Source organism: Hyaena hyaena, unplaced genomic scaffold (genome assembly GCF_003009895.1).
Source record: "Hyaena hyaena isolate Hyena2069 unplaced genomic scaffold, ASM300989v1 scaffold_92, whole genome shotgun sequence".
NCBI lineage: Eukaryota > Metazoa > Chordata > Mammalia > Carnivora > Hyaenidae > Hyaena > Hyaena hyaena.
The window spans coordinates 1,512,690-1,540,583 of NW_024080723.1; the positions used below are offsets into that span (position 1 = coordinate 1,512,690).

Consider the following 27,894-nt stretch of genomic DNA (forward strand, 5'->3'; position numbering starts at 1 on the left):
GATTTGTAATCTAGTGGAGGAGATAGACAATGGTGCTGTGTTATATATGCATGTACACAAGTATGTGTATTATATATACACATAAACCTATATTGTATGTATGCATGCATATGTGTAGTTTATATATAAAGTGTTAAGTGTAGTGAAGGAGTACAGGGCACTTATAAGAGCATATGATAGAAGGATCAGATCTCGTTTTCAAAACCCTTACTATCATGGTCCTACTATTCTGGAATGATCTCAGTTTGTCAGTATGCCTCATAAAATTACATCCCAAGAAGAGAAATGAACAGAATAAATACTTCAAGTTTGGTCTTGATTATGGTGGAACTGTTACCTCTCTTACTGTGGGCACCTGGCTTCTGTTAATATAGCAGATGTATGGAGTTTTACCAGTCTTTCTGTGAGGCAAGATATTGTAGGGTTTTGGAGGTCAGCTTCCGTTAGGTCAGATATGCTCAGTCTAGTATTGTCCAACAAAGTTATTTTAAGCTTACTTATAGAATCTTTCATTTATTTTTATAAATTTTAGACCATTGTTACAGCCTCCTGTGCAACTGACAAATTCTGATTCTATTCCCTTCCATAGAACCACTTGCCATGCCATTGGGTAATAACAGTAGCTGCCCTACCTAAGTAGCGACATTGTGCTTTAGTGCATTACATAGAGAAGTATTCTTCTTACCCCCGTTTTTATCATGGGGAAATTAAGCCACACAAAGGTTAACCAAGTTGCCCAAACTTCCCAGTGAGTAAGTGGCAGAGATGGGATTTTGAACACAAGTAGTATATATAGCTCTAGAGTCCCCACTTTTCTTAGTCAATTAAGCCTGCATTAACAACATACCGTAGACAGGATGGCCTAAACAACAGATCTTCCCTTCCCTTCCCTTCCCTTCCCCTTCCCCTTCCCCTTCTTCCTTCCTTCCTTCCTTCCTTCCTTCCTTCCTTCCTTCCTTCCTTCTCTCCTTCCTTTCTTTCTTTTTCTTTCTTTCTTTCTTTCTCTTTCTTTTCTTTTCTTTTCTTTTCTTTTCTTTTCTTTTCTTTTCTTTTCTTTTCTTTTCTCTTTTCTTTTCTTTTCTTTCAAATGTTTATTTAGTTTTAAGAGAGAAAAAGACAGAATGTGAGCAGAGAAGACACAGAGAGATTGGGAGATCCAGAATCCTAAGCAGGCTCTAGGCTCTGAGCCATCAGCACAAAGTCTGATGCAGGACTTGAACCCACGAACTGCGAGATCATGACCTGAGTGGAAATCGGATGTTTAACTGACTGAGCCACCCAGCCCCCCTCCCCCACCAAGGCATTTAGTTTTTATAGTTCTGGAGGCTGGGAGGTCCAAGATTCCAAGACCAAGGTCCCTGCTGATTTGGTTCCTGGTGAGAACCTTCTATCTGTGTCCTCACATGGGAGATGGAGATGGAGATGGGGTTGGGAGGGAGAGATAAGAACACTAATCCCGGGGCACCTGGGTGGCTCAGTCAGTTGAGCGGTTGAGCATCTGACTCTTGGTTTCAGTTCAGGTCATGGTCTTGCAGTTTGTAGCATTGAGCCCTGCCTTGGACTGTACTTTGGCAGCAAGGAGTCTGCTTGGGATTCTCTCTCTCTCTCTCTCTCTCTCTCTCTCCCTCCCTCCCCATCGGTCCTTCTCTCTCCTTCTCCCTCCCCTCTCCTTCTGACCCCTCTCCTGCTCTCCCACACACGTGTGCTCTCTATCTCTTTCTCTCTCTCTCTCAAAATAAATAAACTTACAAAAAAAGAACACTAATCTCATCATTGGAATTTTTGAGCTTTCGCGGAACCTATGTACTGTTCTCCATAGTGGTTGTACCAATTTGTATCCCCACCAACGGTGCACAAGGGTTTCCTTTTCATCACATATTCTCCAACACTTGTTATCTCTTGTTTTTCTTCATTTTGGCCATTCTAACAAGCGTGAGTGGTAATTTTGTAACTTTGAATTGTAATTTTGAATTGCGCTCTTGAATGTTATTTCCCTGATAATTAGTGATATTGAGTACATCCTCAGGTATCTGTGAGCCATTTGAATATCTTATGTGGGAAAATATCTATTCAAGACCTTTGCCTATTTTTAATCAGATTATTATTATTTATTGCTATTGAGTTGTAGGAGTTAGATATGTATTTTAGATATTAACCATTGATCAGATACATGATTTGCCAAGTATTTCCTGCATTTCGTAGATTGCCTTTTCTTACTGGTTGTTTCTTTGGCTCTGCAGAAGCTTTTTCGTTTGACGTAGTCCCGCTGTGTGGTTTTGTTTCTGCTGTCTGCGCTTTGCATGTCAGAGCCAAGACATCATTGCTAAGACCGATATCAAAGGGATTTTTCCTTATGTTTTCTTTTAGGATTTTTATGGCTTCAGATCTTATATTTAAGCCTTTAATCCATTTTGAGTTCCTTTTGTGAGTGGCATAAGGGTTTGGTTTTATTCTTTTGCATGTGACTATATAATTTTGCCTGCACCATTTATTGAAAAGACTGTCTTTTATCCATTGAGTGTGGTTGGCTCCCTTGTTACATATTAGTTGACTGGACATACATGGTTTTGTTTCTGGGCTCTCTATTCTGTTTCTTTGGTTTATGTGTCTTTTTTTTTTTAATGTTTATTTATTTTTGAGAGAGAGAGACAGAGTCTGAGTGGAGGAGGGGCAGAGAGATAGACACAGAATCTGAAGCAGACTCCAGGCTCTGAGCTGTCAGCACAGGGCCTGATGCAGGGCTTGAACTCATGAACCAAGATATCATGACCTGAGTCAAAGTCGGACGCTCAACAGATTGAACTACCCAGGCACCCCTGTGTATCCGTTTCTGTACAAGTACCATGCTATTTTGATTACTGGAGCTTTGTAGTATGGTTTGAAATCAGGAATTGTAATGCGTCCAGACTTGTTCTATCTGAAGATTGCTTTCACTATTTGTGGTCTCTTGTAGTTCTGTATGAATTTTAGGACTGCTTTCTCTTTTTCTGTGAAAAATGCCATTAGAATTTTGACAGGGATTACGTTATAGATGACTTTGGTAGTATGGACATTTTAATACTATTAATTCTTCCAGTTCATGAACACAGAATATTTTGTCCATTTATTTGTGTCTTCTTTAATTTTCTTTTGTCAGTGTCCTTAGGCTTTCAGTGGAGGGATCTTTCACCTCTTTGGTTAATTTTTTTCCTAAGTATTCTGTTGTTTTTGATGCTATTGTGAATGGGATTGTTTTATTTCTTTTTCAGATACTTTGTTGTCAGTGTAAAGAAACAACTGATTTTTGTATGTTTATCTTATATCCTACAATTCACTGAATTAATTTATTTTAACAGTTCTTTTGGTGGCATCTTTAGAGTTTTCTATATGTAAGATCATGTCATCTACAGAGACAATTTTACCTCTTTCTTTCTGATTCTGGTGTCATTGATTTCTTTTCCTTCCCTAATTACCCTGTCTAGGACTTCCAATACTGTGTCGAATAGGAGTGGGTGAGAGTGGGTAGCCATGTCTTGGGCCTCATCTTAGAGGAACAGCTTTCAGCCTGTCACCATCGAGTAGGATATTATCTGAGTGCATGTCATTTATGGTTTTTATTATGTTGAGGTGCATTCCTTCTATACCCCGTTAGATGAAAATGTTTATCATGAAAGGATATTAAATTTTGTCAAATGATTTTGTACATCTCTTAAGATGATCATATGATTTTTATCATTAATGTGGTGTAGCACATTTATTGATTTGCATATGTTTGAATCATTCTTGCATCTCAGGGATGAATACAACTTGATGATGGTGTGTGATCCTTTCCATAAGCTGTTGAATTCAGTTTGGTAGTATTTTATTGAAAATTTTGGCATCTATATTCATCAGGGGTATTCATCTGTAGTTTCCTTGTAGTTTCCTTATCTGACTTTGGTATCAGGGTAATGCTGGCTTTGTAAAATGAGTTTGGAAGTTTTCTCTTCTTGAGTGTTTTGGAAGAGTGGGAGGGATTGGTGGAATTAGCCAATCCAAGAGAGCGAGTGGAATTAACACCAGTCCTCCCCTAAACGTTTGGTAGAATTCACCGATGAAACATCTGAGTTTGGATTTTTCTTTTTGGGGGAGGTTTTGATTATTGACTCAATCTTGCTATTAATTTGTTTACATTTTCTATTTTTTATGATTCAGTCTTGGCAGTTTGTATGTTTCTAGAGGAGCTTATCCTTTTCTTCTAGGTTGTCCAGTTTGTTGGCATGTAATTGTTCATAGTAGTTTCTTCAGGTTCTTTGTATTTATATGACATTTGTTGAATGTCTCCTCTTATATTTATAATTTTAAGTATTTGAGTCATCCATCTATTTTCTTGGTTAATTTAGCTAAAGGTTTGTCAATTTGCTCTATCTTTTCAAAGAACTAACTCTGAGTTTTATTAATCTTTAGTGATTTTCCAATTCTATGTTTCATTTATTTCTGTTCTAATACATATCATTTCCTTCCTTCTGCTAACTTTGAGTTTAGTTTGTTCTTTCTCTGGTTCCTTGAGATGTGATATTTGGTTTATTTGAGGTCTTTCTTTATTCTTGATGTATGCATTTGTGACTATAAACTTTCCTCTTAAAAGTTGCATCTCATAAGTTTTGGTATATTGTTTTTCTGTTTTCATTTGTCTCAAGATATTTTTTATATAAAAAAATTCAATGGTTTCTGCTGCACTAAAATAAATGTCAAATCCATTGTGCTTGTTAAGGTTCTGTGGGATCTAGTCCCTACCTCCTTCTGCACCTTTCTCTCATGCTTTTCTCCTTTTCAGTAATTGCAGCTTGTGCTACTTTTCACTAAAAGTTTTGCTATTATATATAGACAGTATTTCATTATTTAGTTTCCCATCCCTTTTTGGGATCTAAAGATGATCTAAGATCATTCATCTGAATCTTTGGGTATGGGCTCTTAACTTCTATTTGCCCAGAAATTTGTGAGGTCTTTGTTCAGAACTCTCTTTATAGTACGTAATTTAAGAGGACACCTGTGTCCTGAGAGAAAGTTTTTGCCTCTTTTCTGTTACTAAGCAGTTCTTTCTTATGAGACAATTTCATTCTTCGAAGTAGTGCAGCTTCTTGTTTGTTTCCAAGTTGACCAATGAAAATGGTAGCAAGGTAAGTTAAAAACCACACCCCTTGACAGAATGCATTTGTATTGGTAGTGTAGCTCATGCCGCCTACCCCTTCCCCCAATTCTTTTGACTCTATCTACATCACATCTTTCTTTTTATTTAAGTTTGAGGGAGGAAGAGATGAAAATATTCCTAAGCCTATTAATTTTTTTTTTAGGTTTTTACTCATTTTTCATCATGACTAAAGTTACATTTTTTGAGGGTCTGAGTGTATCACTTTGTTCCTATGTGAGTCATCAGAAGTGGATTGTGGTCATTGGTTTGATTGGTGTTGGCCACGTCTTCATCTGCTCTGGAACATACATTCCACGAAGACAACGCATCTACTTATTAGCCGTGTCAGTGTATGACCTTCTCCTTCTCAGAAAGTTGTAAACTGCACTGTTCCCTCCTGGAGAGAGATTCTGTCCCCTTGTGGGCTCATGTGTCTTACTTATTGAAAGACAAAGTGGAGGTTGCTGGTACTATTGGAGAGGAGTGGTGTTCATTCTTTTTTGAGAGAAACAAAACACCTCATTCCTCTTGGAGAAATCTAGTAGCATGGAGTTCGTTCTTCTTTTCTGTAGTTTTCTCTTCTCTTGGTGCTTTTTTTTTTTTTAATGTTTTATTTATTTCTAGGAGAGAGAGAGAGAGAGAGACAGCGTGAGCAGGGGAGGGTCAGAGAGAGANAGAGACAGCGTGAGCAGGGGAGGGTCAGAGAGAGAGGGAGTCACAGATTGAAACAGGCTCCAGGCTCTGAGCTGGCAGTCAGCACAGAGCCTGACGCGGGGCTCGAACCCACAAACCGCGAGATCATGACCAAAGCGAAAGTCGGACGCTCAACCGACTAAGCCACCCAGGCACCCCTCTTGATGCTTTTTTAATTAATAGCTTGTCCTTTTGATTTCAGTATCCCATTCGCCACTTGGAATCCTTCTCTCCCTATCATCCTCCCTGGATTTAGTCCTTCCTAGGATCCCTTTGTCCTCTGTCATAAGAGTAGATGGCTGCTTCTCAGGAGCTTTGCTTTTCCCCTCCGGTCGGGCCATTCTGCTTACAGTAGACAGGGCTGGGTGCTGCTTCAGGTTGAATCCGGAGGAGGGTACCATACACATGCTGGGGCAGCACTTCTCAAACCCTCCACCATGTAACACAAGTCTCTCTCTTTCCCAAATCTCTTCCTGACTGATCCCAGAAAAAGGAAATAAAAAAAGACATAGACGAACCAATCTCTAAAGTTTTTAGCTTAACCAGACAAAATAAATGACCAAATTGCTATACAAACTTATGAGAGCCTATTCTCATGGGTAGACAGTCCATGAATGACCAACTTTGAGTAGCACAAGGTTTTGGATCATACTTTGAATAGCGTTACCTGGAGGTCATTTGATGCATTTGTCTTAGTTTTGAGCCACCATGATTCCTGGACCCTGTGATGCTTTGGTTGTCCGTTATCACTCAACCTCCTAGGGTGGGGAGGTGGAGCCTACTCCTGAGAGTTGCTTTTTCTTTTCTTTTCTTTTCTTTTCTTTTCTTTTCTTTTCTTTTCTTAAAGTTTATTTATTTTGAGAAAGAGACAGTGCAAGTGGGGGAGGGGCAGAGAAAGGGACAGAGAGAGAATCTTAAGCAGGCTCCACACTGTCAGCACAGAGCCTGTTGTGGGCTTGAACCCATGAAGCCATGAGATCGTGACCTGAGCTGAAACCAAGAGTTGGACGCTTCACCGACTGAGCCACCCAGGTGACCGAGAGTTGCTGTTTTTAAATATCCACTCAACTATGCTCTTTGGTAGCTACTAACAAGCTCTTCCTTTTCATTTCTAGTTCCCAGCAGCATCTCCTACCTGTCTCCCCAGGGACATATCGTGCTTTGCTTACTTATTCCATTTTTTTTTCTACTTTCATTTTGAAAGCAGTGGCACAAAAATTGCTTCAGTTTTTATTTTGGTTTTAGTTGTCGTTAGACTGTACATTCCAGTATAGAATTTGCGTGTTGATTAATGTCTCTTTCATGGAGATTACTTCCGGGAAAGTGAAATGATGGAAAACAATCTAGAGATTACAGCATGGTAGTGTGAGGAATTTGGAGAGGGGTTTAGTTATGTGGGGAAGAGGGACGCCAGGCCATTTTTGAAATGTCACATTATCTCATCCACTAAAATGGTTTCTGAGTACACAGAGTCATTAAAAATTTTGTTATTAATTAAATGAAAGAAGAGACCTAATATTTATTGAGGCCCCAGAATGTGCCATGTGCTTTATACATAGTGTCTGTTTTCAGTAAGAATCTTTATTTGACAGCTTATACAGAACTACCCTGCAGTATCAGAGGGCTTATTTTATAAGAAGTAATTAATTTAACGAGGTTGTAAACCCCCTTGACAGATGATGATGTTATTGGCCTTAAGCATTGGAGACACTCTTATGCCGCATGATTATATAATGTGGGCACTCAGGGAGAAGCATGAACTCTGAGTCCTTTGGGGTCCTACTTAATTCATTACTGCTGTGCTAAATAAAAAATTCATCATGCTTCGTAAAAGTGCCCAAGTATTTCTAGGCAGTGAACTCAGAATTCACTACCGTGAATACAAATAGTTTATGGAGAATCATTCAAGCACTGATGGGGGCAACGAGGCAGAACATGAAGGAACAATTGTAACTACATTTTTTCAAAGACATCAGAATGAGTCTGTGGGCTTAAGAAGATGATCCTGACATGAGAAAACATATATTATTTGGTTTCGAACTTTACAGTTACATCAGTTTCTAGGAACTCTCCGGCCATCTGCTAAAGAAGTTATAAAGCCTGTCTTGCTCATTAAGACCTTTGGTTCTGAACCCCAAATGACCTTGTACTACTTTGCATCTCTTTACAGAGATGTCACATCGACATAGCAGAATAGCTAAGCAAACAGAAACCCTCGATAAGAGCGAGCTTCTGTTTTGTTCCTTCCCCATGTGAGAAAGGCCTCTCTTGATCTGCATGTTTTATACGAATTACCAGAGATCTTGTGGCCAACTTTAAGAAGCAAAGCCACTTGTATACATTGTTGAATTTCAGTAAAAACGTCACCCATCATGACTCCTTTTAGAGTAAAGGCTGCGTTTCTCACTGCAAGGCCCGTGCTTTTCGTCCCGCGATTGGAACACTTTGAGACTGCCTGTCTGGTTAGTTTGAACATGCTGCAGCTGGGCTCTTGCACAACACTGCCAAGAAGCGTGTTCCTCCGTGCTGCAGAGTCCTTGTTCCATTGTACACCGGGGTGGCCTTACTCGCTTAGGTAGTCTTACTCATGAGGTCCCTGGACCATCAGACATGTAAGCTCAGTCCCTAGAAGAACTTGGGTATCCTGGCCGAGGAGATCGAGAGGTATAGGAGCAGATAGATCTGTCAATTCATGTGTGTGTGTAAATGTGTGGTTCTCTCTGTTTGCTCTATGATATATGTATATGTTACGTGATCTGTATGTGACACGGATGGTGTTGCATGTACAATGAATGAATACATGGATACCTGTTAACTCCTGGGAAACCTTAGGAGAAATTCTGTGAAGAAAACCCAGAATGAGCCTTGCTTATATTCATATTTAATTTAATTTTCTTTTTTTTACTCTTGGATACTGAGAACAAACTGAGGGCTAATGGGGGTGGGAGAGAGGGGAAGGGGGAGTGATGGGCATGGAGTAGGGCACTTGTTGGGATGAGCCACTGGTATTATATGGAAACCAACTTGACAATAAACTATGAAAGAAAAAATTTTTTAATATTTATTTATTTTTGAGAAAAAGAGAGACAGGGAGACAGATTAAAAATGAGTGGGGGAAGGGCAGAGAGAGAGGGAGACACAGAATCCAAAGCAGGCTCCAGGCTCTGAGCTAATGGCATAGAGCCTGACGCGGGGCTCGAACCGGTGAGACTGAGATCATGACCTGAGGTGAATTCAGGCACTTAACCAACTAAGCCACCCAGGCACCCCCATACTTTTTTTTTTCAGGATACAGTGACTGAGTCCATGCGCGGATTGCTCAGTTAATATGCACCAATTTTGATATCTTCCTGTCCTTTTGGTACAAATGTCTTTCATTGAAATGTTTGTATTTCCTTTCTCATTCACCTACTATTACTTCACAATGCTTTCTTCCATAAAAATATTGCTATATAATTATATGATTGTGTAATAATTGCCGAATAACATATAATATATATTGTTCACAACCTCTTGCAAGGTACCAGAGAATACAGAGGTAAACTAGTTATCATGTATTTCTTACCAGGAGTTTAAAATGCCCAGAATCATAAACTATCTTCTGTAACCCCTTTACATTCTTTGTTGAAATGAATTCTGATCTACATACTCTGATTTAGAAGCATTTTGTTTTAAGCCATTTTCCTATTAGTGCAGAGTATCTGTTAAACCCTAGATGTTCTGCCATTTTTTGGTGAGAAGAAACTTTTACTTTGAAGACTCAGTATTTTTTGTCTGACTGTTGATGAATTTTAGGATTCAAGTTATATTCAAACATATATATGTACATAAATTTATATATGAGAAGTATCTATGAGTGAAAGAAAATGATGAGCTGAGAATTGATTCTAAGCAAATGCTGTTACATTTCGCCAATTTTAAATGCCAGTGTTCTTCAGCTAAAATACAGTGCTTTTCAGAATTTTGAGTACACGTGAAGAATACAGCTTTTTGTCTCAAATAGAATCGTTTTATATTTTTACAGGGTACATGAAAAGCATTGTCATTGAGAGTATGATTGCTGGATTAAAGTATCCACAGTCTGTTCAGAAGCATTTCTTTGGGAAATGCTTATAATTTTATGCTGTGATTGCCAAGGTCATCGTTAGTTGATTTCCGTAACAGTCAGTGTAACTCAAAAACTAGACTTTGAAATGCAGAAGATGATAATTCTTGACTTTTAGAAATATATTTCATTCATAGAGGCTATTGCATCAAGTTTTGATTTGGATAAATATCTAAATACGTGAATGAAGATATAAATTTCTTTGAACTTTAGCACAGAAGGGCCAAAAGGAAATGAAGCAGAAAGCTTTAAGAGATAACTCTTATTTCCTGTTTCCAGCATGGAGAAATATTATGAGAACAGTCTTCTAAATGATGTTGGAGCTTGCAACTTCTCCTTACTGTTCTACTTATTTCTCTAGAACTACTTAAGTTAAAGAGCAAGTATTATGTCAGAAGAAATGATTATAAGTGTTCTCTCTTTCAGATAATGAGACTGTTTAAAGAAAATTACTCTTGATCCTGGCTTCCAGAAATTATTAAAATGAGCCCAGTATTAGATTTCCTGAAGATAGTGAAGAATTGAATACATAAACTTTTTTACCATCTTAGGAATAAGTATCCTTGAACAGTATTTAAAAATTATATTTGATTTACTTACATAGATTTTAAAGTTAATAAAAGTAATTCTGAGTTTCAATGAAGTTAACTCATCTTTATATCTCAGTAGATATTGTGGGTTTATATGGAATTTAACAACCAGATAATGTAAGTCCAATTCATATTCCAAAAGGTCTGCATGTTGTACCATTTTTTTTTTAACAGATTGGACTCTGAGAAAACTTGATTCTGTTTCATACTAGCCATTAAAAAAAAATCTCTGAGAGGCCAAGTCAATTACAATAGCCCACAAGAAAGTTTTGATTCTTGGTTGATTCCTGCTCTGGCACCCTGCACACACCCCTCCCTCACCCCCCAGCATTTTGTCCCTTAGAGTCCATCCTGGACGAGAACAGAGTTTCTAGAGAACTTGGTGCGGTCATGTACCTGAAGTTTGAGGTTGGCTGCAGTGAGCTCCATAATCACTGGAATAAGCAAAATAGCTTAGCCTGGACTTTTAATATTTATTGACAGTTTACCTAAAAGGAAATTTAGCTTTTCATCTAATATATGTTTATATATGTGTGTGTCTAAGTGTACTTGCCACTATCGAGACCGTTTTTGTGCCTTTGAATGCTTTTAGCCTAATAGTATACTGAGTCGAAAGGTAGGCCAGAAATTGCCAAGAAAGAATGTAATAACCTATGTGAGGGTATAGATGAGGATGGGGAACAAAGGTAACACTGAGAAAGCAGAATGATGAGAAAGCAAGCCTGGAGGTGAGTTGCTTCAGAGGCTGGGATGCATCAGTAATTCAGGAGAGGTGGCCCTGAGTTGGAGACCAGTTAGCACAGGATGTAAGGAATTTATTGGGAGGGCAGTATCGCCTGAACTTGAAAGCCAGAGCCTTGTCCATGTATAGTTCACTGACTTTTAGATACTTAAACCCTGAGAACAGTGGGAAATGTAGTTCGGGAACTTTACACAGTCATCACAGACCACCGGAGAATCTATTTGGACCCATTTTCTTTACCCAGAAAACAAATTGGAGGAAGATGTAACTCCAGCCTTCACAGAGGTCCCCAGCCTCCCATGTCATCTTCCACAAGATCGTTTAACTACTTGCTCATGCACCACAAGCAGGCAGAGAGCTTCATGTGACCCGTGTATATTCTTGGTGCTCAGTGGCTCTGTCAGTCAGTGCTTTGGGGATGCTCTAAAACCCTAAAGCAAGTGTTGGGCAGTGTGCTCAAGGTGGCATTCCACTTGTTTATTTTTTACTTCGTGGTGGGGGGTGGGACTGGAAGCCACCTTCATGTCTCTGTGTGAGAAATGTCAGTGTTGACATTTGCCCCCTTACACGCCTGTGGGCCTAGATATCGTCACTCACACTTGAGGAAGGCTTCCTCCTCTTAGACGGTGGCCCCAGTGCACAGACTGTAGAGAAGGCAAGATTTGGGTGATTAGTCTCCTAACCTCACCTGCCCAAATGAGGGTGTGTGTTGAATTCTTCTCACAATTAATAGTTGAGCCATTTCCAGACCTTGGATATGGAAAATCAGAGTGAGGACAGCTCAGTGAGAAACAGATTCCATGGCAAACCAGTTTGGAAAATGTAGCATTCAGGACCTTCTCCAGCATTCCACAGTGCACGTGATCCCTCTGATAAGCCTTTTAAAAAGAAACCTATTTCACTTCCTCTAATTCACCGTGACTCCAAATTCAGTTGACTTTGGACCTCATTTCCCCAGAGTATCTATTAATGTTCCTTGAAACGCAGTATTAAAAAGATCAGGTTCTGGGAGACAGATGTTGGGAGGGCCCACAGGCTGATAGACGCTGAAGGATAAAACCACCAAAAACAAATCTAGTCCACCTTTGAGCTAAGGATTCTTTGTGTACCTAAGCTGGCCGGCTTCTTTTAGCAGTTTACCTTTCAGAATTATAAGTGAAATCTATGAATACAACTGTGCCCTGAAAAAGCTATCTTTCTTTTGTTACCAAATCCTTACTTTAGCTGCTTAGTTTTTTTAATGCTTATTTATTTTTAAGAGAGAGAGGGAGCACAAATGGAAGAGGGGTAGACAGAGAGAGAGAGAGAGGGAGGGAGGGAGAGAGAGAGAGAGAGAGAGACAGGGAGGGAGGGAGAGAATCCTAAGCAGTCACTGCACTGTCAGTGCAGAGCCCGACATGGGCTCCATCCCACAAATTGTGAGATCACGACCTGAGCTGAAACTAAGAGTCAGATTCTTAACCAATTGAGCCACCCAGGCACCCCTAGCTGGTTAGTTTTTTAATTGATTTGAAGAGTAATTATATTTAAAAAGATTTTTTTAATGTTTTATTTATTTCTGAGAGATGGAGACAGTGTGAGTAGGGGAGGGTCAGAGAGAGAGGGAGACATAAAATCCGAAGCAGGCTCCCAGCTCTGAGCTGTCAGCACAAAGTCTGACACGGGGCTCGAACCCATGAACCATGAGATCATGACCTGAGCCGAAGTCAGACGCTTAACCAACTGAGCCACCCAGGTGCCCCAGAAGAGTAATTAATTTAGTCTAGTTGTGAGCAAACTAGTCTGATTTGGAAAATATTTTTGAGGAGAACAATTCTTTTAAACATTAAAAATAATTTTGTAAAGTGACGCAGGTTACCAAGTAATTTTTGGGTTGAATCATCTCTGTATGATACAGTCATCATGTATAAATGATTGCTTTAAGAAAATAGTTCTGACGTGTTGTTGGCTGTATTACTGAGCAAAGTTTTTTCATCCTCGTGATAACCTTTAAGCACAGTTCCTGTTATATCTGAATAAATGACATGTCATTGAATAGAAAGCATAAATATTTTATTATTTTTTACTTTTTTACATTTTTTGTTTTTATTTAAAATCAGTGTTACCATGCAGTGTAATGTTAGGGTCAGGAGTACAATACAAGGATTCAACACTTCCATACAACACCCAGTGCTCATAACCAGTGCTCTCCTTAATCCCCATCACTCATTCTACCCATCCCCCATCCTTCCCTCTGATAACCATCAGTTTGTTATCTATAGTTAAGAGTCTATTTCTTGGTTTTCCTCTCTCTTATTTCCCCCTATGGTCCTTTGTTTTGTTTCTTAAATTCCACATATGAGTGACATCATATGGTATTTGTCTTTCTCTGACTGGCTTATTTTGCTTAGCATTATTCTCTCTAGCTCCATCCACGTTGTTGCAAATGGCAAGATTTCATTCATTTTTATGGCTGAATAATATATTCATTCATCAGTTGATGGACATTTGGGCTGTTTCCATAATTTGGCTCTTGCTGATAATGCTTCTATAAACATCGGGGTGCCTGTATCCCTTCAAATCAATATTTTTATATCCTTTGGATAAATACCTAGTAGTTGCAATTGGATCATAGGATAGTTCTATTTTTATCTTTTTAAGGGACTGCCATACTTTTTCCAGAGTGGCTGCACCAATTTCCATTCCCACCAACAGTGTAAGGGGGTTCTTCTTTCTCTGCATCCTCACCAGCACCTATTGTTTCCTGTGTTGTTAATTTCAGCCATTCTGACTGGTGAGAAGCACACATATTTTTAAAAATTTCCCAAACATTATTTACTCCTGGTATAAGGTCACTTGGAAATATTATTAGTGGATCATCTACCCTAATTTCCTTCCTACATAAATTATTTACAGATTTCTGCTTAATTTATGAATATGGTCTGTTTTATCCACAGAGGCCAGCAAGCTTGTTATGTCCTATGTAGCGGCAGTTTGTGGAAAAGGAGCAGAGGTGAACCAAGTCAAAGAACAGCTTTTACAGTCCAACCCAGTCCTGGAAGGTAGGATTTCCTGTGTGCATTGGGGCAGCGTGACGTGGATCCAGTCGATCCAGTCTGCAGGGCGCTTCGGGCACCTGGTGGCCTGGGAGGTGGGCTGTGGGGGAAGAGGAAGGAAGAGATTCAGGCCCAGACCTGCCAAGCAAGTGAGCTGTGTCCTAAGAACTCCTGCCTTCGGGTGCTTGAAGGGGGAAACCATTTACTCGTCGAAAAGGAGCTTTTCCACTTACAGTTGCTTTTTTTCCTTTCCAGTTTTTATTTGAATCGCTTTCATTTTGCTTAAAAATAATGAACTGATGTTTGCATTTGATTTGATGCCTAGGATTTTGTAAGAAAGAGCAGTGTGAGTGCAGCATTGTTTTATCATTCAGGATCCCACGTGCAAACGCTTATTTCTTTTGTTAGAAAGACCCGGCCAGAGAAATAGGTAAAGGACAATTTTTTTCAGGGTCACAGAAAGTCTAAACCTGATTCTAGAGTTCAGATTCTATGGTTGGTCATCTATGCTAGTCAGGTTGGGCTTTCATAATAAAATGCCAAAGGCTGGGTGGCTTAAGCAACAGGAATTTATCTAAACTTCAAGAAGCTCAGAAGGCCAAGATCAAGGTGCTGGCAAAGTAGGGCTCTTGGCATACAGGCGGTCACCAGCTATTGCTTTGTGCTCACATGACCTCTTCTTTGTGTGTGGTGGTTGGGGGCAGGGACCCTGGCTGACACTTGACCTCATCTAACCCTAATTACTTCTCAAAGGCCCCAGCTCCAAATACCATCCCATTGAGGGTTAGGACTTCAACATAAAAATACACATACGTGTAGCCCATACGGCCATCAGAAAAAGGCAGCGGTGAGCCCCTAATGCCATGGCGGTTGGCATAAATTATAGGTATAAACCATTCTTTGTTTTAGAGATAGTAAATCAGTCTTTCCCTATTGATGGCAAGCCCTTAATGTTGCTTTATATTGTAAGCCCCATCTTCGTTGTCACTTAATACAGTTGTTGGGATAGAATAGGGTTTCTCAACCTCATTTTGGACTGGATTTCCTACGCGTGCTGTCCTGTGCATTCACTGGAAGATGTTCAACCGCATCCCTGGCCTCTACCCCCCAAGTGCCAGGATCATCTCTGCTCCCAGTTGTTGCCATTGAAAGTGTCTCTAGACATTACCAAATGTCACCTGGCAGGGAAGGGTCAGAACCACCTCTGAATTAAATCTTTGGTCTAGAAGATTAGTTTGGTTCAGCTCTTTGTTCAAAGTCATAGAGGGTCAAGACTTAACAGGGATTAAAGCAGAGCTGCTTTGGGGGTGAGTCGGATGCCCCCCAATGTGGAGGGACAGAACCTGACAGAACCTTGCCTGTTGTCTTTATTTCCTGAACCCAATCCTTCCTTCCCATTTTATTCCAAGGATATATCAGGCATCTTTTTCCCCCAGATAGTGAAATAAGACTAATGAAGATACTTCAGCTTGTGAAAAGCAAAGGCTGTAACATCTATTCCATTGTTACCGATCTTTCTTCCCCATCGGGTACCTTGATGAATAAAGAAGCTATTATAGGAAGTGCTGTATCTTCATTTTATTTGGCTTTTTGTTTACTTTGTCTTTTGCTTCTAAGTGAGGGTGATATACATATATTTCTGTATTTGCTTATTTTAAGAATGCTGTGATATAAAGGAGAAGCACCGTGGAATGCTCTAGCTTGCATCTGTGATTAGAATCTGACCCTTTATTTGATGGTATTTGGAACTAGGCCCCAGTGCAGGAAATGGAAGAAATGTCTGCTGTGGGCATGTATTATCTTTTAAGGGAATGCTTTACTTTTTAACTGGAACTGCTACTGTAAATGAACATTTCGAACAATGAACTTAAAAAAACAATTGAGGAATGTGTCTCAAGTGTTCTATAATGAAGCACTTGTTTTTGATTTCGTGGCTCACAATAAAAGACTTTAGTGTTTAGCGCTGTGTGTGCAACTCAGATTTGTTTGATGAAAAGATGGTTTATGGCGTGCAAATGGCGCCCTGAATAAAGTTTTTTTGAAGCAATTCCTTCACTTGCCCTTGACCTTCATACCACAATAAACTGTCCTTTATACATCAGCATCTCAAGTTGGATTTTGGGGCTATGCAAGTTAGTTAATTTGGCAGCCCTACGTGTTTACACCCACCAGGAAGACTAGCCTGTGCAAACGTGCACAGTGTCATGGTCTTCATGACAACTAGAGCAGCACTCCACATTTTCAAGGTTGCATTTATTATCACCTCTCAGCTGGTGGTAGACATGGGTAATGACGTGAGCTTCCTCAGTAATATCCTTTTTGAGTATTTCTCCACTCAGTAGAGCATCTCGGCTTATTTTCTACTAAAGAGAGAATTTGGCGTCAGGGACCTACCAGGCTATTCCCATCCTAAGCAGAATCTCTGATACAAAGAACATTCCCTGTGTTGACTTTGTACATTTTGTCTTAACTGAGCAGGAACCAACTATTTCTTTAAAAATCAAAAACATAAAAAAGCCAGCTAATGTGAAATAGAACACATCAGGTTTGCCTGCTGGGTATCCTAAGCGAATTTCAACTTTATTATTTTTTTAAATGTTTATTTTTGAGAGGGGGAGAGAGAGAGAGACAGTGTGTGTCAGAGTGAGCGAGTGGGGGAGGGGCAGAAAGAGGGAGGGAGACACAGAATCCAAAGCAGGCTCCAGGTTGTCAGCACAGAGCCCATGTGGGACTCGAACTTGTGAATTGTGAAATCGTGATCCAAGCTGAAGTCAGACGCTTAACTGACTGAGTCACCAAGGCACCCCCAAGTGAACTTCAACTTTAAGCCTTGTCCCCACTTTGATCATGTGACTGCTTTCAAAACTCGGATCAGCTTTTAGCTCTTAGTAGTCATTTGAGCTCTTGTTGCTTTTTTCTTCCCTCCCTTTAATTTAATGCAGTTATGGGGGCTTCCAGGGATTTGATGCCTTGCCTCTGAATCCCAAGATTTGTTTTGCGGTTGCCACATCACTGCATACTCTTCAATCCTTGCTAGCTGCAGTGGGCCCATGGATCCTAGTAACGGCCCGGGGGTGGGATGGCGAGGGAATAATGGTAGAAATGCAGAATTTCATGCCCATCTCCAGGTCCATTTAACGAGATCCGTAGGTGCCTGTTTGCACATGGAGGTTTGAGGTACCCTGCTGGACTTCCAGAGCCTCATACTGGGATCTCTCTGCTTACAGGCCATATATTTTTCAGATGTAATTCTCAGATTAATTTGCCCCTCCCTTGTGCACTAGCTTGGTGAAACTAACCTTTCTCCTTATGACACTGGGAACCAGCTGTATTGAACAGGATCCTTCTGTGCCTGAGCGGCATCAACCTGTGGTTCGTATGTGCCCTCATTTTCTTCAAAGGGACCCAGTCCTGTGGGAGATTTGGCTCCACACGGCAGCTAATGTTGGAACAGACTTGGATTCTGAGTTATGGGCCGATTTGGTGTTCTTTCTTTTCGGGAAAGTTTTACTTAGATCTGATGGATATGGACTAATGAAACTCCAGCATTTTTAGCCTATTGGAAATGATGTTAGTTTCCAAATCTCTTACTCTTTCTATGTCTCACAGTTATATATGTAATCACATTTAAATAGCTTTGTTTTAAAATTAATGACATTTAAAGTTTCTTTATGCTTTTTTCCATCTGGGAACCTCATCAAGTTCCCTAGAACCTTTGACAATATTATGTAGATGTCTCTGAAATAACCTTACTCACGGATGAAAATAGTGGAAGAGAATACAAGCCATTTTTGCTAGCCGCTCAGTTGATTACCCTCAAAGTGGTAAATGCATTGAATTATACAAGATTACAGTTATGGTGATATTTGAAAAAATTCCATGAATCATAGGAATGACTCTCTTTTTCTATGCACTCATAATAAGAGATGGAAGCTTTAGCAGCTCCTTTTTTTTTGAATCTTTGTTTTTTCCTGACACGTTAGCAACTTCTGAAGACTTCTGTTAAGTATGTTTCTATGGGAAGTTTGGACAGAAATGTCATTGCTATGAGTTGTATTTTCTAGGATTTATAGCTGTCAAATATTCCATTTGCTTTAAATTGCTGCTTGAAATTATTTTTTGTCAATTTTACCCACGCATCTGTTTCTTTCTTACTAGCTTTTGGAAATGCCAAGACTGTAAGGAATGACAACTCTTCTAGATTTGTAAGTATTTGTATAACCATAAGTGTTAACACTAATATTTAGCTCATGTATGTTTAAACAACTAGTAGATGTTTAGTATTTCTTAATATACACATTTGAAAAATAAGACCATTGCTCTTGAGACACAGAAAGTTCTAGAAGGCCTCTTTTTGCCTTCTTGGATTTTTCTTTTTAATTCTTTTTGGATGATAGCTATTTCTTTCATATTTTCTTGTCTTCTGTCATACAATTCTACGGGCAATTTAAATGAGTCTATTTATTTATTTAAAGTAGGCTCCTTGCCAATGTGGGGCTCGAACTCACGACCCTGAGATCAAGAGTCACACAGTCTACTGACTGAGCCAGCTAGGCGCCTCTAAATGAGGCTACTTAGAATAACTCTTTACTTTCTGAGTTTTGGTATTTAGAAATCACCGTTAAGAATCAGATTAAATTAAGTAGAAGGAAGAATAAACTGGGCGTCAAGCTTGTGTACTCTACAGCTTTTGTCCTTTATTCAGTGGGACCAGAACGGATGGAAGGGTGTACTAGAACTTTATAGAGGGAAGGTCATTAGGTTTGACAACCAATGGGACGGGGTGGGGAGGAAGACTGGATGGTAAGAAGTGCAGCTACTGGATGGTAAGAACTGCAGCTACTGGATGTTTTGAGTTTGGCTGAGTTGGAAAATACTAATTCCAGGAATACAGGCCTTCCTGGCCTCACGCCCCAGTACCCTGCAGCACCCACCATGCCCTGTGGCCCGCTGGGGTCTCTCTAGCTGTACACGCACTATCCTGGGTTTGGTCATTATGGGGACGCAGACCCTACCTGATGGCAGCTGGGCGCTATATGTTGAGTGTGATGGTGACATTTTTAAATTGGCCCCCTTTTTTCCTATAGTTTCGGCAGCCTTATAAATTTTATAATTACAGGTCATTTACTTTATAAGCTCTCTTCTCATATACATTACTTGGGACCATTTGGGGTGGTTTTTATGCTTCTCTGCCAGGGACCCTTCTTGCCCTTTCTCCCCCACTTCTTTTAGCTTCCTTTTTGCTTTTTTCCTCATTTATCCAGTGCTTAAGTCAGGACAATGACCTCAGATAGAGGTAGTTTTGATAGTTCGGAAAGTGGAAGGCAGAAGTTCCTAATTCCAGTGCTGTGAATTTTTTCCATTGGGATTAGCCCCCTTACGTTGTTCTAAGTGATTGGAGCCATGCTGTTTCCTGTTGTGGTAACATGGCTAATCTCTTTATATAAATAGAGTTGGAAGCAAAGTGTGGGCAGATAGAAGTACTTCCAATAGATCAAGCTCCCTTATGGAGATTTTATTTTTTGCTGTTTGCAGATTATACATATACATTTTTAAAAGATTTCTAAATATATTTAGTTTCGGACCATAAAAACGCAGAAAACTATATTGCTTGAAGTGTCATTACTACTTTGTGATGTTTGAAATCTAGCGAAAGGCTTGGCAGGTGATTTGGCTTAATAAGTAACTTCAGAGAAATCCTATTATAACATGGGTATTAGGATATGAGATTAATATTTGATTATAGGCTATTTCATTTCATGCCCAGTTTTTAGTAATTTCTCTGCTTTGTAAACTGTGACCTGACCAGTAATATACTAACCTCCATGTTATAATTGGATAGTAGGACTCTGCTATATTTCAAGTCAGTACTCTATATAACTGTGGCTTATATATTATATATTTGTACTCTAGGAAATTGTATTTCCTTTGACCGTGTTTGGTGGGTTAACCTAGAATGAACTCCTTGCTCTCTTCCCTGAGCAGCATGGGAGAACCTGAGGTGTGTATTTATGTACGCTCATTGTAGCTGCCATCACACAGTGCTCCCCACCCAAGTACCTTTAGTTTGATATATTGAACCTAGTAAGAAAGTGACCCAGCATTTTTGAAAAGAGACCTTTAAGGCTTTGGAAATCACCAGTCTCAATCAAGCATTTCAGAGGAAGGAAGAGGAGTCATCGTTGAGTGTCTACTATCTGCAGAGAGCCAAGCTGGGCACTAGAGGAGAGAATCCATAGGGTCAGGCAAATTCCATTACCAACCCTCTCATTCCATGAGAATATAAAAACCCGGGGCGCCTGGGTGGCTTAGTCGGTTAAGCGTCCGACTTTCGCTTAGGTCATGGTCTCGCGGTTCGTGGATTCGAGCCCCGCGTCGGGCTCTGTGCTGACTGCCAGCTCAGAGCCTGGAGCCTANCCGCGTCGGGCTCTGTGCTGACTGCCAGCTCAGAGCCTGGAGCCTATTTCAGAGTCTGTGTCTCCCTCTCTCTCTGACCCTCCCCTGCTCATGCTGTCTCTCTCTCTCTCTCTCCTAGAAATAAAATAAAAATATTAAAAGAAAAAAAGAATATAAAAACCCATACAACATACCCGTTTGTTTGAAACCTCTGTTGTTGTTTTTTTAAACACAGTTAAGCATGGGTCTCCCTGCATCTCCTCTTGCAGCCAGTAGACCTTTCACCATTGGCACCCAGAGTGACCTTTATAAACCTAATAAGCCTCATCACTTGGCTGCTGAAAGACTTCAGTGGCTTCCTCCTGCACCCAGAATGCAGCACAGGCTCCTCCTGGAGCCTCCCGTGCCTGCCTGCATCAGCTGGGGCCCGCTCCACCCTGCCCCTGCAGGCCCGGCCTCCGTGTCCCAGGCCTCTGTGACTGTTGGGAGTGCTGAGCGCCTTCTTGCTTCGATCTTTGCAGTTGTTGGTCCTTCTGCATGATGTGCTCGTACTCAGATCACTACACGGCTGCCATCTTTTATCATTTAGATCTCACCTCAAATGTCACTTCCATGATGCCTATTATAGACTCTGACTTTATCCTGTTTTTATTTTTTTCAGGCATTCATTCATTAGTCTCTGAAATTATTGTATTCACTTTCTCTGTTTCTCTCTGACCATGGACCTTAGAGAGGAGGAGCCATGGGAGCAAGTACCCCAGCCTTCGTGTTCATGGTGGTGGCCCCACAGTGCCTGGCACCAGAGTAGACACTCAGAAAGCATTGATGAATGAATACCTATTTTTAAGAAGCTTATAGACTAGTCTGAAAGAATGAACATGTCTGAACATGTTGTGTTATAACACAACACATAAAATTCAGAATAGAGTTGCTGGAGGAGTCTGGGGGTGGGGGACAGTTCTGAGTGAGCCCATAAGATTGAAATGTGCCAAAATTGAGTAGAAAGCAGGAAGAGCTGGCGATACAGTATGGGGAAGCTGAGGAGAGAGACCAGAGGGGATCTGCACTTTTCCAAGTTAGTGGCTGGATGAGAGGGTCCATGAAAGGAGCTGGGGGCTGACGGTCTAGAATGATGGATCAGGGCCTCAGCTGGAGAGCTTGGAGTATCAGGTTCAGGGCTTGGACTTTATTTTCTGGGCAGTGAGAAGTCTTTGGTTTTCTCTGAGTAGACTCATGACATGCTCCTGGGAAGAATGCCATTCCAAGATCATATGAATTCTCTGTGCTGTCCATGAGTTTATTCGTGATCAGCGTCCATGAGTTTATTCGTGATCAGCTTCCTTTTCCAGGCTCTATAATGCTTATTTAGTCTACTGTCTTCAAACCTCCTATCCTTTACTCTGATGATATTATGCTTACTTTTCATGAAAATCATTATCATCATCGTCTTCCTCTTCCTCCTCACCCAAGTCCTCAGCTTTGATGTCTCACCTGTCCTTGTATCTACACAGACACCCTCCTGTCACACTGGGAGATTCTCAACTCCTGTCTTGCACTAATCCCTCTGCTCGTGCTCTAGATCTGGTCACGATGTGTCTAGGAACCACCCTCCATCAAAATCACCCCCTCTCATATGGTCAACCTCTGACTCTCCTATGAAGTTCTGCTTTCTCCCCCTCCTCTATGGCTGCTGTCATCATGGAGGGCATAACTGATCACTCAGTTGCCTGGGCCACATTCCTGGCCTTTTTAATCATTGCCCCTGTCCTGTGTTAACCTCGTATGTCCAAGCAGCATCTGTCATTGTGACTCTCAACTCTGTTTAATCTTCCCTTTATCCCTGCTGCTGCCAAAAACCACCAACATTCCTCCCATTACTACTGTTACCTCCTATCAGCTCTGTCTGGTTTTGTTCCTTTTCAGTCTATTCCACATTATCTAGGGTGACCTTGTGAATAGGCAGGTCTGATCATGACTTCCTCATTTGGGAATCTTTAATGACAGTCTTTACTGTCAGGCGAATGTTTCAATGCCATGATACGTACTCCCCAGCGTCCCTCACCATCATCATGGATGCCTACTCTTTTTTTCTGTTTGTTTTAAATGTTTATTTATTTTGGGGAGAGAGAGAGAGAGAGAGAGAGCACACACGAGTGAAGTAGGGGCAGAGCGAGAGACACACACACATAGAATGAAAGGCAGACAGACTCCAGGCTCCGAACTGTCAGCATAGAGCCCGACACAGGGCTTGAACTCGTGAGCAATGAGATCATGACCTGAGCCAAAGTCAGACGCTTTACTGACTGAGCCACCCCGGCGACCCATGGATGCCACTTCTTATGCCTGCTCCTTCCTGCTCTCTCCCCTCCTTGCTGCCTGACTTAACCCTGCTACTTTGCATTTAAGCTAGGGTCTACTTCACCATTCACCATTCGTCCCCAGTTCTTTGTGCATAAGACCCTGACCCACCATAGGATCTGTCTCCAGACACAGTAATGTCCTGGTTACCTACCTCAGTTCCCCTCAGGCTGTAAGTTCCGTGAGGGTGGGAGCTGTGCCCTCCTTTTGTTGTTGTTGTTGTTGCCTACATTAGTATCTAGGAAATGCTTGGTAAACATTTGCTTAATGAATAAGAGAAGACTTAGAAAGGACAGGTGACCCTTGACGATGAAGAAAGAAAAGGGCGAGGGAGCGTGTATAAGCTAATAAAAAGTCAGATTGCATTGTTGACTGAGTGCCATGTGATCATGTTTCTTCCCCCTTACTATGATTTTGAAAATAGAAGGAGTTAAAGTAGTAATTCTTTGGGAGAATTATTTACAAGCCGCCGATGTGACTATTACTAAAGTAGAACATGAAACAAAAGGACCACTTATTAGATCAGCAATCCCTTTTCCAAACAAAAAACAGCTGTCAGGGCTATTGTGTTATACTTGTTACTCTTTAACTAGACAGTCATAGACCAATTCTTTAAAAATCACAGTATGAAACTCCATGTGTGTTTCTGTGTGTTTAAAATACCATCTGTAAAATGTAATAGAAATCTGGGATATATACATTGCTGTAAAATCAAGATCAAAAACCAAAGAGAGTAATAATGACGTGTCTTTGATTCCAGATTGGCCACACCACATAATCATGGATTTGATTTGAGTAGATATAAAAATAGTACTTTATGTCTTCCATTTTATCCACTTTCCAGTATACTTGGAGTTTCTTAACCATGGCTGAAATCACATTTTGCTTGTAAAAATGAAATAATTTATATTTCCAACAAGTATATATACAAGGAATACTGCCTTTCCCCAGTTTTTATTCTTGAATTGAATACACACACGGTTCAGAGATTTGAAACACATATCTGAAAAGGAAAAGTCACATGCTGGCTAAGAAGATATATTCTTAAATAAGCAACATGATATGTTAGCTTTGAGCTAATGGTGTCTTTAGGATGAATTATTTATGGAGTCGTATTGTTAGCCTCATGGTTACATAAATTGTGTGTTAATTACATTTAAACAGATGTGTAAAGGGCTTCGTATGCTATTCTCTAAGATATGCTAACTGTATTTTGAGGTGAACTTAAAAACTCACAAAGTCTTTCTTTGGCAGGGCAAATATATGGATATTGAATTTGATTTTAAAGGCGATCCCCTGGGAGGAGTCATAAGTAACTGTGAGTATTTTACTTGAATCTTTTCAAAGCAGTTCAGAATAGCAAAACGTGTATTAGAATATTTTAGATACTGGAGTCTTTAAGAGATAGATATAAGAATATAATTTCTTTTTCTTAGACAGTGCTTTTCCAACTATGTGTTAGACTGTGATTTCAGATTTTTTTATCATGTCTAAATCTTTTTTAAAGATCACTTAAAGTCTTTATCTTTGAAAATCTTTAAAAGTTTGCTAAAGAAATGAGAATTAGGGGCGCCTGGGTGGCTCAGTCGGTTAAGTGTCTGACTTCAGCTCAGGTCATGATGCCATGGTTCATGAGTTCGAGCCCCGCATTGGGCTCTGTGCTGACAGCTCAGAGCCTGGAGCCTGCTTCAGATTCTGTGTGTGTGTGTGTGTGTGTGTGTGTGTGTGTGTGTGTGTCTTTCTCTGCCCCTCCCCACTCATGCTCTGTCTCTCTCTCTCCCTCTCTCTCAAAAAAATGAATAAATATTAAATAAAAATTAAAAAAAAAAAGAAATGAGAATTAGTCCAACTGTATTTTATATCCTTTAGGTCTTTACGTTAATTCGTTAACCAAAAGGATCCTGCGATGGTTCATTTCTTTAACAAAATTATTTTATTATTAAAAAAAATATAAATATGGAGCACCTGGGTTGGTTAAGCATTTGACTCTTGATTTCAGCTCAGGTCATGATCTCACGGTTCGTGAGTTCAAACCCCTCATCAGGCCCTGTGCTGTGAGCATGGAGCCTGCTTGGGATTCTTTCTTCCCCACTCTCTCCCTGCCCCTCTCCCACTCACATTCTCTCTCTTTCTCTGCTCTCAAAATAAACAATCTATTAAAATATATATATATAAATAGCTTATTTTAAATTAATAACTTTTTAGTAACTTTTTGGGTAACATTTTCTCAATAAAATGAGTAGACTTGTACTTCAGACTTTATTGTGGGAAATTTTGTCCTGGTGTAGTTAGATAATTGAAATGCGATAAACCTGGTAGGAAGAAATACAGATTTATTAGCCTTCTTTAGTTATGATTAGTGATTATAGAAGTGACATGGCCTTGTCAAAGGTGAAAATCTGAACAGCCCCAGGTCCAGAGTTTTCTAAAGTGGGTATGATTGTTGTAAGTAGGGCCCCGTCACTAGCACTTTGAACCTGCGGTACGTGCAGTATTGCCGTGATACTTCTGCTCGTGCTGATTTCGTAGTTGATTCGTTTGGAAGACTGAAATGACAATTTAGGGTTTTTGCCCTTCCCCCCGGAGCCACGGCCTGGTTATTCTCCTGAACCCTTATGTGTTTTCAAGGCCACACCAGTGAACCTCCTTTTACCACTGGCCTCACCACTTATTGGGATTGAAAAAAATCTAAGTTTGCCATAGAAAAAAAAGTACTGAATTGATTCAGGTGACCAAAGCAATGCTCATTAGACTTGTTATTAGCAGTGGCGTTCCTCCTTCAAATGAAATTATATGTCGAACCTACATAGGAAATAGAGAAAACAAGATCTCATCCGGTAGAGGAGATGAGTAGCCAGAACTCCTCACCTCCCAGGGGGCCCCTGAGATTTTTGCTGGTGAGCTCTAGAACCAGAAGAATGCTATTTGAAAATTAGCATTTTAAGAGATTTAAGGAAAGAAGGCAGCTGATTTTTTTTTTAAAGTTTTAAAATCACAATTCAGAGAGAAACATAGGGCTAGAGTTTCCTCATCTTTATGGGTTTTTGTTTTTTGTTTTTGAATGTGGCAGAGGGATTTGTTTTTTTTCTTTTTTAAACAGATTTAAAAAAAATTTTTTTGACATCTATTTATTTTTGAGAGAGAGAGAGTGTGAGTAGAGGAGGGGCAGAGAGAGAGGGAGACAGAGAATCCGAAGCAGGCTCCTGGCTTTGAGCTGTCAGCACAGAGCCTGACTCAGGGTTCGAAGCCACAAGTGGTAAGGTCATGACCTGAGCCGAAGTCGGATGCTTAACTGACTGAGCCACCCAGGCGCCCCGAGATTTGTCTTTTAAATGTTTATTTTTGAGAGGAAGACTCAGGGCACAAGCTGGGGAGGGATAAAGAGAGGGAGGCACAGAATCTGAAGTAGGCTTCAGGCTCTGAGCTGTCAGCACGGAGCCTGACATGGGGCTCAAACTCAGGAACCTGTGAGGTCATGACCCGAGCCAAAGTTGGACACTTAACTGACTGAGTCCCCCGGGCGCCCCTAGAGCTTCCTCTCTCTGAAACAATGGGATTGAAGTGGATGAATTCTATGGTTCTTCCTGTTTCTACTGTTCTGTAGTTTTTACATAGTTTAATTTTCTATTTTAGTTTCCACTTTGTATACTATGCATTGGGATTAAGCCATATTTGTAAAAATATATAATTGTTAGAGAAACGTTTGAAGAGCAACTTTAATGTGAAATGAAACTGGCTGCTTAGATTAAATGGTTTTATGTCAAATATGGAAACATAAGTATTCATGCAAACCATACATGACATAACCAGAAGCACTTATGACTGCCCTTCTAAGCTTTCTGCACAGTTGTATAGTGGCTCATGAGAGCTGTGAAGGAAAAAGATTTGCCCTGGTTTGAAGACCACCATTTGAAGGAATGCTTAATTTTTATTCTGAAGGATATTTGTAAATCTTTAGCACTTTTTACAAGACAGATGGATTCTAGTTATTAACAATACCCTATTTTTAAAATGAGGGTAATACATCTAAACATTGTGGAATGACTGAATCAAAATTGCTTTTGAGGACTCTAGGAAAATATGTAAGGATTACTTTGTTGTAAGCATTAGAAAATAACTTCGGTTTTACATTTTGAAGCGTAAGTTCCAAACAGAAACGTCTGCCTGCCCCCTAATTCTTGCAGTATCCATGGAGAATAAATATTAAACACTCATTTCATTTCCAGTTAAGATTAGTATATCCTCATGAATGGATTTCGTATGGCGTTTGTTACCATTTGTTCCCACAATGAAATTATACGGAAATTTATGGTAGTGGGAGCACTCTGTATTTTAGAGTATGCTTTGCTTTAGAAAGGAAAGGAACACATGCGTGGTAAGAACAGAAAATTTCACCCTGTGTCGATAGAGCAGTGACTCATAGGTAGTCAGTGGGAGTTGCTCTCTGCTGGCTTCAGGGTATAGAGCAATGGGTAAACTCATTCTTGTTCTCTCCAAACTGCCAACAGTTAGCTTCTTGTAGTCCAGGAAAGAAGAGATTTGCCATTTTGTGGGACGCCTATCTTGCCTCATTTTGCAGCAGCCGTGTAGTAACGGTGTCGCTCGTTGTTGGTTGTGCTTAATACCTGGAAGAAGACACGTAATCAGTCAAGCTAGTTGGGCTCCCTGCGAGTGGAGAGGAAGCCCAGGAACTTACTCTCTCTTTCTAAAAGTGGGATGCTTGAAAATGTTAAGTGTTGAACTCACCTGAAAACTGTGTGTCTCCAAGGTTGCTCTTATTAGGCCAGGGCTGTTACGGAAATACAAAATGGCACCCATGGGAGGGA

At 40.3% G+C, this 27,894-nt stretch overlaps 1 protein-coding gene across 3 annotated transcripts in view; it reads left to right on the forward strand.

Annotated features, from left to right (window-relative positions):
- Positions 1-27,894, forward strand: part of MYO1B (myosin IB) — a 186,536-nt gene that overhangs the window by 87,439 nt on the left and 71,203 nt on the right. For all 3 annotated transcript variants that reach the window (XM_039234690.1, XM_039234691.1, XM_039234692.1), the window contains exons 5-7: positions 14,216-14,320; positions 18,473-18,519; positions 24,323-24,386. In XM_039234690.1, coding sequence (XP_039090621.1) covers positions 14,216-14,320; positions 18,473-18,519; positions 24,323-24,386 — 216 coding nt within the window. The remainder of the gene's footprint in view (positions 1-14,215; positions 14,321-18,472; positions 18,520-24,322; positions 24,387-27,894) is intronic.